General features: G+C 44.5%; 1 protein-coding gene across 1 annotated transcript in view; it reads right to left on the reverse strand.

Moving 5' to 3' along the window:
- Window positions 1–8,166: 8,166 nt before the first annotated feature.
- PDGFB (platelet derived growth factor subunit B) overlaps window positions 8,167–13,663 on the reverse strand; it is a 49,051-nt gene continuing 43,554 nt past the window's right edge. The window contains exons 5-7 of the mRNA XM_068251418.1: window positions 12,125–12,272; window positions 10,347–10,511; window positions 8,167–8,840 (exon numbers count right to left, since the gene is read on the reverse strand). Coding sequence (XP_068107519.1) covers window positions 10,375–10,511; window positions 12,125–12,272 — 285 coding nt within the window. The 3' untranslated portion in view covers window positions 8,167–8,840; window positions 10,347–10,374. The remainder of the gene's footprint in view (window positions 8,841–10,346; window positions 10,512–12,124; window positions 12,273–13,663) is intronic.

The following is a 13,663-nucleotide window of genomic DNA, read 5'->3' on the forward strand; positions in this document are numbered from 1 at the left end:
TAAAACAGGAGTGGCAGCCATACTACCCCGGGGGGGACGCACATATATAAGTGATAAATACTTGTTCTACTTATATAGCGTATTATACTGTCCACATTTTGATTTCAGTGAATTATATACAGTAAATAAAGAGAAAACTGTTCTTGGCAGCATTTTCCATTTTTATTGCCTCTGACTGAAGCCATTCCTGATGTCATTTCCTCCCTTACTCTTTTTTTTCCTCCTAGAAACTATGCTGTCATATCTAGCTTGCTTTGTAAACACATGTGAGCACAGAATAGATCGGATTTCACCAGCTTCTCCCTTCTCAGCCTCCTGTCACACTGAACTGCCCTCAGCCAATCAGTAAGGAGCAGGCATGTGGGAGGGGCGATAACAAGCTTCCCTCTCCCCTGCAAGGGTACCAAATAGAGCCAGGCTGACTGAGATAAGATTCATTACAACAGAAACATTTATGATTATATTGGAATGCTTGCAGTGCAGGGTCAGGATGAAGACTGCATAATAAACACAGCGCAGTGGGTAAATGGAATTTGATTTTATGGCTGACAATCTTGCATTAATACATACAGTATGTAATGAATTGACATGAGGATATACATTAAATATGTGTGAGGATGAATTATGTATCCCTTATGAGCCATTTAGCGTTGGTGAAAGTGAATCCATTATCAGCAGTGTGGTCAGGCCACACAGGGCTTATCATATACATACTGGCTGTTCTGTGACTGTTGGAAGCACAGTTACTCTGCAGATATCCCAGATGCACTGGCATGACTGCTGCGCGCGGGGTGTGGGCATTGCCCGTTCTGTGACTTGCTATCATTGGGTGTCTCCAGCCCAGTTATGTTGTTAGAGGAGCTTTATCAGCCCCATGCATTTCTAATGTGTCTATCTGCAAGTCCTGCACAGACTATATGCTGCTAAGGGCTCATTTCATGGGCAGTTCAACTGTGTGCTGAGCAAGCAGTGAGCAGTTACCAGGCAGCAGTGAGCAGTTGTGAGAGTTTGAGAAGCATTTCACTGCCTATTAACAGTCCGTGGAAAAGAGGCCTTACCGTGGCTGATTTCCCTTGAAATTTCCAACTTCACGGTTGGCTTTAGGCTACTTGCACACCAAGACGTTGCGTTAGGTGCCACGTTAAGGTCGCATAACGTGCACCTAACGCAATGCCTGGTGCTCTTCGATGTGGACGTCAGAGTGAGCCGCGTTGTGCAGCTCATTCTGGCGTCCGTGATGCCGTGACACGTACTCTTGGACGCATGCGGCATCACGTGGTCCCGCCGGCCATCCGCCGCACAGAGCGGCCGCACCAGGAAGTAAACACTGCACGTTACAACGTGCAGTGAATATTAATTAGCCATGTGCCTGGCCGCTCTCCCCTCCTCCCCAACACTACTGAGCATGTGCAAACAGTCTAACGCGGCTTAAGCCGCTGTAACGCCGTAGCATGCTGCACATTCGGAAGAACGTGCAGCGTTACATGTAACGCAACGTGGGCAGTGTGAACAGCCCACTTGTGTTACATTGCTGTGCGTTGGGGGAGCGTTACAGGCTGCACTAACGTGCGCCTGTAACGTCCCTGTGTGTAAGCAGCCTTAAAGAGGAACTCCAGTGAAAATAATGTAATAAAAAAGTGCTTCATTTTTACAATAATTATGTATAAATGATTTAGTCAGTGTTTGCTCATTATAAAATCTTTTAAATCCCTGATTTACATTCTGACATTTATTACCTGGTGACATTTTTACTGTTGGCAGGTGATGTAGCTGCTGCATGCTTTTTAGGCAGTTGGAAACAGCTGTAAACAGCTATTTCCCACAATGCAACAGGGTTCACAGACAGGAAACTGCCAGGAGTACCACGGTCCTCAGAGTTTCTTGTGGGAGGGGTTTCACCACAGTATCAGTCATACAACGCCCCCTGATGGTCTGTTTGTGAAAAGGAATAGATTTCTCATGTAAAAGGGGGTATCAGCTACTGATTGGGATAAAGTTAAATTCTTGGTCGGAGTTTCTCTTTAAAGTGGACCTGAAGGAAACATTTTTTTCTTTTGAATGTTATTATGCTTATTTTTTTTACAGCAGAGCGGAAGTTACATAGTGTCCATAGTGTGTATATATATATATATATATATATATAGTGTGTTTGTTTGTGTGTCCATAGTATGTGTGTGTTTGTGCTGTGTTTATGTCTATAGTGTGTGTGTCCATAGTTGTGTGTGTGTGTCCATAGCACACGTGTGTGTGTGTGTGTGTGTGTGTGTGTCTGCGTGTTTTTTTGTGTGTGTACATAGTATATGTGTGCGTCTGTGCGTATGGCATGTGTATAATACTATTTTGATTTTAAGAACATCATACAACAGAGTAAAATTGATGGAATTTTTAATGCAATTTGAAGCAGATTTTGGCTTCTCTTTTCGTTACAATTTAAATACTGCATATAAATAACTTTACATAATAAATCAATATTTTACATTTTCTAAAGACAGGCAGAGCTGTGTGCAAAGAGAAAGGAATTGATGTGGAGGGTTGTCATAGGCTGAGCAGGAGGACATGTTTTATCTTTCCATCTGAATACCTGGCCCCCAAGACTGGAGCAAAGGCCTTAAAGCAGAATTACTGTCAAACATCTCTTCTCTGATAGGTCTGTCACACTCATGGAATAAACTCTTTTTTTTTGTAAGTGCCTGAAATGGTTAATAAGATTTACTTTCATTTCCCCCCCTGGAGCCTTTTAAAAGGTACTCACTAATGAAACAATATTTTTTGTCCAATCTTACCAAGTCTATGTAGTAAAATGGTAAATGAGTGAATATACTGTACTTTGAATGGATAATTTAGGCAGTCCCTCATATTACATAGAAGTGGTAAGATTTGACAAAAACAAATGGATCATTATGCTGTGGTGGTGTAGAATTTGTTCTTTGATCTAAGTGCATAAATTAAGGCTGAGCAGACAAACAACAAGAAGTTTTGGGTGACTGCTACACTGATTGTAAGCAGCAGAATGCTTACCTAGTCATGCAGTTCAGCATGTACTGGATATGAAATCACCATGTAAGGTGGCTACTTCCAGTGCATGCTGTACTGGGAGTTGAAGTGGAGGCGGGGGGGGGGAGGGGTTATACGGATGACATTACTTTGAGATAAAAGCAGGCAGGATAATTATAAACGAGCAATAAGGAGTAGGCATACTTGTTCTCATTGAATGCTATACCAGACTGTAATTCTGCTTTAAGTATACGAGCTGCCCAGCATTAGCTTAGGGTAAACATTTCAAGCTACAACTTAATACTATCATTCGGGAACCAAGAAAATGTAAAAAAAAAAAAAAAAAAAAGTAGCTCTTCTCCAAACCGCTATGTACAGCAAGTGAGCTTTAAACCCTGTGGGTGGAGCTTCTGCTGCTCTTTGGATTGCATCATCCAGCTTTTCAGGGCGGGGCACAGACTGTCTCTCAGAGCAGATTGCAGCCTCTAGTATAGACAGTCTGTGGAGAAGGAAGTCCCCAGTAGCCTGACTAGGTACTCTGAAAGTGGTTGGCTTGACATAACGTAACTGAGGAGGAGGTTATAGACAGTCAAGTTCTGTGACGGAGTGCCTGGGGATACTAAAGGTATAAGATGGCACCTATAACGCTCATTAATGGTTTGCTTTAATAGCTGATAGCAAAAAAAAAGTCAACTTGAATCCCTGAGCCAAGCCTACTACCACTTCTCGAAGGCGGGGCCTCCACTGGGGTGTCACACCCATTTCTGAAACGGACACAGCTCTCATGCTGATGCAAATTGACCTCCGAATGGCTATAGCAGCAGGTGTCATTTTTCACCTGCATGTAATCCAGTTGCATCCTATTGATTTCAGTAGGCTGCAAATGGGCGTCAGAATACACGTCTGGGAAAGCCCTGCCGTTCAGCTGCAGTGGAAACTGGCCCCAAGGACTGCAACACATGAGCCAAACACACACAGGCAACCTTTCTGGCCAGTGGCGTAGCTAAGGAGCTTGGGGTCACAGTGCGGGTTTCACATGGGGCCAAAACCACTTCAAAACCTACCAAGGACTCCTGTGTCACAGAGGTGTAATCAGAGTAAAGGTGGCCGTACATCAGGTGACTTTGTAGCCAATTGGCAATTTGATTGATTATTATAACAGGACGAAAATCGGTGCCGCCAAGTGCATGCACGATAGACGATGCGACCAATTTCGCCTCTGTTTCTGGCTATTGATACTTTCCATTGAAGAAAAGCCAAAGCAACCTACAAACTCATACAAGGCATCCCCCAATGGCTAATAAAACAACTATAAAAGGGACCCATACACTGGTCAATTTCATGCATCGATTGATTCTATAAAACCGATCAGAAATCTATTCTATCAAATTCCCCATTCGATCGATTAGCATCCGATTTCGATCGATTTGATCTATCTGACAGAATGGAAAATCTAGGTCGATCTGCTGCTGGCAGCAGATCGATGGCCCGAAGAGTTGCATTGAATCTAATGGTCCAATAATGCATTTAGATCGATTTCCAATAGATTTAAAGAGACACTGAAGCGAAAAAAAAATTATGATATTATGATTTGTATGTGTAGTACAGCTAAGAAATAAAACATTAGGATCAGATACATCAGTCTAATTGTTTCCAGTACAGGAAGAGTTAAGAAACTCCAGTTGTTATCTCTATGCAAAAAAAGCAATTAAGCTCTGCGACTTTCAAGTCGTGGAGAGGGCTGTTATCTGACTTTTATTATCTCAAGTGTTATTCAACTATTTACTTTTCCTCCGCCAGAGGAGAGTTCATTAGTTCACAGACTGCTCTGAAAGAATCATTTTGAATGCTGAGTGTTGTGTAATCTGCACATATTATAGAATGATGCAATGTTAGAAAAAACACTATATACCTGAAAATAAAAATATGAGAATATTTTCTTTACTGCTAAACTTCTAGTAATTATTCATAGTACACAACCAATTCATCATATTTTTTTTTTCGCTTCAGTGTCTCTTTAATTCTTAAATCTATTGGAAATCTGTTCCTAGTGTGTGGCAAAAATCAGATAGATTCCTGTCAGATTCGACTTGACAGACATCTAACAGAAAACTCTCTGATGGTCGAATATGCTGCAAATCTATGTGTATGGCCACCTTTACTCAGTTTTACCCATTCACTTCCAATCAATGGATGATCCCTGTGTTTCGATTGGATCCGTCCTTGATCGGGATTAAATGTTGGCTGGCGTGCATAAGGCATTTCAGTGTAATATTGAACAGAGAGCATAGAGGCGCTGGATATGGGTGATGGTCTCACTGCAGAGAAGCAAGCCCGGAACGTGGGCGGGTCAACAGTATGCTAATGAACTTGATGCAAATATTCCGCAGCTTGAAAATGGACCAATCATACGCAGTAAGCCGCAGCTGCATTGGATTGGTCCTTTCACAAGCTATGTAAACTTACATAAAATTAGCATATTATTTACAATTATTAGCAGCTCATTGACCACCCTGTCAAATATAAAACCCAGCACGGCATTGTGTCTTGGATCAAAAACCCCCTGGGTTGTGCATCTGCTTAAAGGGAACCTGAAGAGGGAAGAAGACAGAGGCTGCCATGTTACCCTTACAAATAATGCCGGTTGCCGGGCTGTCATGCTGAGCTTTTGGCTTTAGTAGTTTTTAAAGGATACCCGAAGTGACATGTGACATGATAGACATGTGAATCTACAGTGCCTAGCACACAAATAACTAGGCTGGGTTCTTTTTTTTTCCTTTCTCTGCCTGAAAGAGTTAAATATCAGATATGTAAGTAGCTGACTCAGTCCTGACTCAGACAGGAAGTGACTACAGTGTGACTCTTACTGATAAGAAATTCCAACTATAAAACACTTTTCTAGCAGAAAATGGCTTCTGAGAGCAGGAAACAGATAAAAAGGGGAATTTCTTATCAGTGAGGGGCACACTGTGGTCACTTCCTGTCTGAGTCAGGACTGAGTCAGCCACTTGCATACATGATATTTAACTCATTCAGGCAGAGAAAGAAAAAAAGGAACACAGCATAGTTATTTCGGGTATACTTTAAGTCACACACGGGTGTAGCCATAGCCATGGGGGCCTGGAGCAGAGGGGGCCCGAGTGATAATTGATGTGTTCATTAATAATTTTACTGTGTTTTTCCACCCTCTGACTTTATCTCATTGCTCATAGACTGTTTTCAGTGTACACTGCATAGGAATGTACACTGCCCAGTCAACTCCTATCCCATAGGGTAGGGGCAGGTGGCATTGCATAAGAGGGTCTGATGGCCTCATCAAAATTCAGCTATGGGGCCCCATAATCTCTAGCTATGCCTCTGGGCACACACCTGCAACAAGCATGTAGCTGGAGTCACAGCCCTGGAACAAGCATGCAGCCAGTGGAGTCACAGCCCTGGAACAGGCATGCAGCCAGTGGAGTCACAGCCCTGGAACAGGCATGCAGCCGGTGGAGTCACAGCCCTGGAACAAGCATGCAGCCAGTGGAGTCACAGCCCTGCAACAAGCATGCAGCCAGTGGAGTCACAGCCCTGCAACAAGCATGCAGCCAGTGGAGTCACAGCGCTGGAATGAGCATGCAGCCAGTGGAGTCACACACCTGCAACAAGCATGCAGCCAGTGGAGTCACAGCCCTGGAATGAGCATGCAGCCAGTGGAGTCACACACCTGCAACAAGCATGCAGCCAGTGGAGTCACAGCCCTGCAACAAGCATGCAGCCAGTGGAATTACAGCCCTGCAACAAGCATGCAGCCAGTGGAGTCACAGCCCTGGAACGAGCATGCAGCCAGTGGAGTCACACACCTGCAACAAGCATGCAGCCAGTGGAATTACAGCCCTGCAACAAGCATGCAGCCAGTGGAGTCACAGCCCTGGAACGAGCATGCAGCCAGTGGAGTCACAGCCCTGCAACAAGCATGCAGCCAGTGGAGTCACACACCTGCAACAAGCATGCAGCCAGTGGAGTCACAGCCCTGGAACGAGCATGCAGCCAGTGGAGTCACAGCCCTGCAACAAGCATGCAGCCAGTGGAGTCACAGCCCTGCAACAAGCATGCAGCCAGTGGAGTCACAGCCCTGCAACAAGCATGCAGCCAGTAGAGTCACAGCCCTGGAACAAGCATGCAGCCAGTGGAGTCACATCATCTGATCTGCATGCTCATTCTGGGCCAGTGACTTATAGTATTAGAAGCGGCTCCTCAGTACAGAGGTCAGGCAACTAGCATGGTTTACTAGAGAATGAAGATGGCAGCTTCCATGTTCCTTTCACTTTAAGTTCCCTTTAAGAAATGATCTAAAGAACCTAATCTGTGTCTGAAGCAGAGAATGCTTCGGAGGCTAAAATAAAAAACGAAATGTGTCATCAAACCACCCAAACGCCTGTAACAAAATGTAAAAGCACAATGCAGATCCATGGGCAGCATCAGATGGCAGGAAAATAAAAACAAAAAAGGTGTGAACTCAGTAGGACCAAACTTCTTAACCATTTCCTACCATTACATTTAATAATAGCACCACTATATAACCAGAGGCGGGTAAAGGGCACTAGGCAAACCCTTGATGGCCACCTGGCTTTTTTGGTAAGATTTGTTGGGGGCTGGCACGAACCAGACCCACTAGACTCTCTTCAGGCCCTAGGTACCTGCCTAAATGCCTTGTGGATGATCCGGCTCTGACTACAACAAGGTGGTAAGAGTTAGATTGTGATGTCACAGCGAGCACAGCTTATTACTTAAAGAGACACTGAAGCGAAAAAAAGATGATATTATGATTTGTATGTGTAGCACAGCTAAGAAATAAAACATTAAGATCAGATACATCAGTGTAATTGTTTCCAGTACAGGAAGAGTTAAGAAACTCCAGTTGTTATCTCTATGCAAAAAAGCCATTAAGCTCTCCGACTAAGTTAGTCATGGAGAGGGCTGTTATCTGACTTTTATTATCTCAACTGTTCCTGGACTATTTACTTTTCCTCTGCTAGAGGAGAGGTCATTACTTCACAGACCGCTCTGAAAGACTCATTTTGAATGCTGAGTGTTGTGTAATCTACACATATTATAGAATGATGCAATGTTAGAAAAAACACTATATACCTGAAAATAAAAGTATGAGAATATTTTCTTTGCTGCTAATCTTCTAGTAATTATTCATAGTACACAACCAATTCACTATATCATATTTTTTTTTCCGCTTCAGTGTCTCTTTAAGCACAGCTTGCTTTGCTTATTACGGACCAGTAAAAAAGAAACATACATAACACGTATATATCCTGACCTCAAACTTTTCAGTGTATAGGACCGGGGAATGGAGGGAGGGGCTGAGGGATGGATGGAGGGGTTGGAGGAGGGGCTATTGAGAATGGAGGGAGGGGTTGGGGGAGTGGCTATTGAGACTTCAGTCCCAATCCCAGTTTCCAGTCTCTGTCCTGCCTCGTGCAATCTGAGCAAAGAAAACAGCTTTTTACAAAAATAGGTATATATTTATATATAAAAATACAAAATAAAGTACATTAAATAAGGTGTCAAACATCCAGTGAGATGGAGGGGGGGATCGGGGGGATTTCCTCTCTGCTTGCTGGAGTACAGTCTCTTAAGATTCGCAGGGAGAACGCAGTTAGTGGTCGATCGGTGGGATCCGCTGTTAGGAGGAACTTCCAGTGTGTTTGTAGCAGGTAGAGATGAAGGGAAAAGTCTCTCATTATCCAAACTGTCCCTTTGCAGCACCAGCGCCAAGTCTGGCATATAAAATACAAAAAATCCAGCTGGACGACCCCATGGGGGCCAAAAAGTCTCTGTATTCCTTAGGTAACCTGTAAAACAAGGAATGGATAGGTCAGCGTCTTTGAAAAGATATGGTGCATCTTTTGCTGTATATTGGTATGTGGGCCCGCCCTCACATTTAGCCTAGGCTGTTTATTATGCAAAATTCTCTGCCCAATCCCAACCCCCCCTCCTCCCGAGTATTTAGAACTATGTCGTACTGGGCATGCATATACCCAGTCCTGATGTGCTCATATTTGGCGAGAGAGCGGCCAGAAGAAACGTTTTCAACAAGCTTTGGAAGAATAGATTTAGAAGGACCTTGCACTGGAAAGGAGGTAGGAGGTCAGTTGCATAAAAATCTAAGTGCACACATTTTTCTGGACAGTGGGCTGCATTGACATTTCCTTAACCCCCTTGGCGGTATGAAAAATACCGCCAGGGGGAAGCGCAACAGTTTTTTTAAAATTTTTTTTTTTTTTTATCATGCAGCGAGCCGAGGGCTCGCTACATGATAGCCGCTGCTCAGCGGCATCCCCCCAGCCCCGCCGATCGCCTCCGGCGATAGGCGATCAGGAAATCCCGTTCAAAGAACGGGATTTCCTGGAGGGCTTCCCCCGTCGCCATGGCGACGGGGCGGGATGACGTCACCGACGTCAGCGACGTCGGGACGTCATTGGGAGACCCGATCCACCCCTCGGCGCTGCCTGGCACTGATTGGCCAGGCAGCGCTCGGGGTCTGGGGGGGGGGGGGGCCGCGCGCCGCACCGGATAGCGGCGATCGGGCGCGCGGCGGCGGCGATCGGGGTGCTGGCGCAGCTAGCAAAGTGCTAGCTGCGTCCAGCAAAAAAAAAATTAAGTAAATCGGCCCAGCAGGGCCTGAGCGGCACCCTCCGGCGGCTTACCCCGTGTCACACACGGGGTTACCGCTAAGGAGGTTAATGAATGCCACGCCTCTTCTCTGGAGTGGTGATGGACCCAGCAACACACCCTGCGGTACAGTCCAGCACAGCATGAACCCAGCTCCATACCTCCCAACTTTTTGAGATGAGAAAAAGGGACACTTTAGCCACGCCCCTGCCACACCCCTGGCCACGCCCTCACCACGCCTCTAGTCACGCATACCATAAAGATTTCATAAGAAACATATGTTGTTTTAGAATTCAAACCACACTGGTCCTTTCTATCCTGGTTCATTTTCCTTCATAGTAACAGTTTAAAATTAGTAATATATCAATTTAAAGGTTGGGAATAAAGTTTAGAGTCAATCAAACACATTTTTAGTATAGAAATATATATATTTACATAGAAAGAGGGACAAAGTCCTGAAAAAGGGCCAAATGAGGGTGAAAGAGGGACAGAGCTCCCAAAAAGGGACTGTCCCTCCAAAAAAGGGACAGTTGGGAGCTATGCAGCTCGACAAACTGCTTCACTACAAATATCAGGGCACTAGTTGCTAATATTAAAATAGGGAGGCCATAGATCGCAACAACAAAAAACTTGATACCGGTATATTGCGGCTTGTTACTGTCTTTTCTTTATTAACAATCTCTCACCTGTTCCTAGGAATCCTTTCTGTGGTCACTACGTGGCTAGGAGTTCTCTCTGCTCTTTCTTGTTGGGAAGATGTTTAAATTTTTTACTTTTCTTCTTTGACGGTCGAAGTGGGGGTTCCTCTTTTCGAGGGGTGGGGGGTGGAGGCTTGGCTGTTGCGGCTGCACCTGTGAAAAATACAAAAGATTCACAATAGAGTAACTCGATTTTAGGAAAAATATCTATTATCGATATAAATATTGCCATTACAAGATAAGTCATATTGGGATATATATTCAAAAAACCCTGGTGAAGTTACATCTTATGGGTGACTCACAATATATATAAGCAAGAAGTTTTGAATCAGGATGATACCATTTATTAACTTAGAGATGGATAAACAGTGAGCTTTCGACTTATAAAAAGCCTCCGTCGGACTGGTTCCTGACCAAAACTGAAAAACACAGCTTATATACACTGACATACAGAGGAGAAACATTCTTTAACAAACATAAAATGTAATTAGATGCCTTAACTGTTACTGAGGAGGCTTTCCCAGTTAAGGCATCTAATTACATTTATGTTTGCTAAAGAATGTTTCTCCTCTGTATGTCAGTGTATATAAGCTGTGTTTTTCAGTTTTGGTCAGGAACCAGTCCGACGGAGGCTTTTTATAAGTCGAAAGCTCACTGTTTATCCATCTCTAAGTTAGCCAATAAATGGTATCATCCTGATTCAAAACTTCTTGCTTTTACTCATGGCTAACACGGTACAACACTTTACTGCTTTCACAATATATATGCGTCACCTATGCTGCTGAAGTGAATTGTTGCCTGCATAATGTGAGTTATGCAAATGACATAATGTGCTAGCTAATTTGCATAAATCTTGGTTAACTTAACATGCACACATAAAAGCAAGCCTGAAATGAGAACTTCAGGCTTGTCACTCACCTAGAGGGAAGGCTCTGAATTCCTGTGCGGTCAGCCAGTAACGCTGTTAGACTGGACTCTGCATTTGTGAGTCCAGACTACTTAAAGAGGAACTCCAGTGAAAATAATGTAATAAGAAAGTGCTTCATTTTTACAATAATTATGTATAAATTATTTAGTCACTGTTTGCCCATTGTTAAATATTTTAAATCCCTGATTTACATTCTCACATTACATGGTGACATTTTTACTGCTGGCAGGTGATGTAGCTGCTGCTTGCTGTTTTGGCAGTAGGAGACAGCTGTAAACAGCTATTTCCCACAATGCAGCAAGGTTCACAGACAGGAAACTGCCAGGAGTACCACGGTCATCAGAGTTTCTTGTGGGAGGGGTTTCACCACAATATCAGCCATACAGCGCCCCCTGATGGTCTGTTTGTGAAAATGAATAGATTTCTCATGTAAAAGGGGGTATCAGCTACGGATTGGGATAAAGTTCAATTCTTGGTGGGAGTTTCTCTTTAAAGACTCGAGGTGTTGAGAAGAGCTGTTCAACTGAGCAGGTCGAACAACTTTACCGGCGGACATCGGAGGAATGACGGGCCTATGGCGTAATGGGAAGGATCTATACTATCCACATCCTTTCCTCTACTCAAGTGAGTATCAAACCCGAAGCAAGTTTTCTCACTTCAGTTATCCTTCAAATAATGAGGTTTTGTGAGTATACCCCTTTGTAACTGGCTGCCATTAAAGTGAAGATGTAAAGGGTTAGATTGGTGGTTGACACTTATCTGATGTCTGTGTGGAGCCTTGGTAAGAGACAGGAAACGGGTGTAGAATATTCTTGTAGAATAAAAATGGAACAATTACCTGCAGGAGCCCGATGCTCGTGGGCTGTGTGGTGACTTCTGACGGGCTGGGAGTTGACGGACTCGCACCGGCACTCCAAATGGTCTTCCAGTGGAATTGGGACGTGTATGATCGTTGGTTTGGATCGATGTACCACGATTTTCTTCACCTGCATCAACAATGCATATAATTAAAATTTGTTCTGACAGCTGGAAGATTAGTTTTCTTACTTTATCATTTTTGAAGTACAAGTTAACTGCTGGTACCTACAGTGGCTTACAGTAAATGCTGAATTTGATGGATGGATGTCTTTTTTTCAACTAAACTATGGTATCTAATTAATTACAAATCATGAGACTCTCCAGAAATATTTTGATATGCCCCCCTTCCCCCTCTATGTTCATACTCTTTTACAACTTCCCCTATGGTGACCCTCAAGACATGGAATCATGTAAAAAGCACCATGATCCCTCATAACAGTGTAGCCATCAGTATTACCCTGTTAATAACAAGTGAGGCAACCATGGTTTCCCATAATAGTGTGGCCACCAGGACTCCACCACCCATAACAAATGAGGCAACCATGATCCCCCCATAATAGTGAGGCCACCAAGACTCCACCACCCAAAACAAGTGAGGCAACCATGATCCCCCCATAATAGTGTGGCCACCAGGACTCCACCACCCATAACAGGTGAGGCAACATGGTCCCTCCATAATAGTGTGGCCACTAGGACTCCACCACCCATAACAAGTGAGGCAACCATGTTTCCCCCATAACAGTGTGGCCACCAGGACTCCACCACCCATAACAAGTGAGGCAACATGGTCCCACATAATAGTGTGGCCAGCAGGACTCCACCATCCATAACAAGTGAGGCAACCATGATTCCCCCATAATAGTGTGGCCAACAGGACTCCACCACCCATAACAAGTGAGGCAACCATGATCCCCCCATAATAGTGTTGCCACCAGGACTCCACCACCCATAACAAGTGAGGCAACATGGTCCCCCATAATAGTGTGGCCAGCAGGACGCCACCACCCATAACAAGTGAGGCAACCATAGTCCCCCCATAATAGTGTGGCCACCAGGACTCCACCACCCATAACAAGTGAGGCATAATGGTCCCCCATAATAGTGTGGCCAGCAGGACTCCACCACCCATAACAAGTGAGGCAACCATGGTTTCCCATAATAGTGTGGCCACCAGGACTCCACCACCCATAACAAATGAGGCAACCATGATCCCCCCATAACAGTGTGGCCAACAGGACTCCACCACCCATAACAAGTGAGGCAACCATGATCCCCCCATAATAGTGAGGCCACCAGGACTCCACCACCCATAACAAGTGAGGCAACCATGGTTTCCCATAATAGTGTGGCCACCGGTACTCCACCACCCATAACAAATGAGGCAACCATGATCCCCCCATAACAGTGTGGCCAACAGGACTCCACCACCCATGACAAGTGAGGCAACCATGATCCCTCCATAATAGTGTGGCCACCAGAACTCCACCACCCATAACAAGTGAGGCAACCATGGTTTCCC

The sequence above is a fragment of the Hyperolius riggenbachi genome, chromosome 9, assembly GCF_040937935.1.
Source record: "Hyperolius riggenbachi isolate aHypRig1 chromosome 9, aHypRig1.pri, whole genome shotgun sequence".
NCBI classification, from domain to species: domain Eukaryota; kingdom Metazoa; phylum Chordata; class Amphibia; order Anura; family Hyperoliidae; genus Hyperolius; species Hyperolius riggenbachi.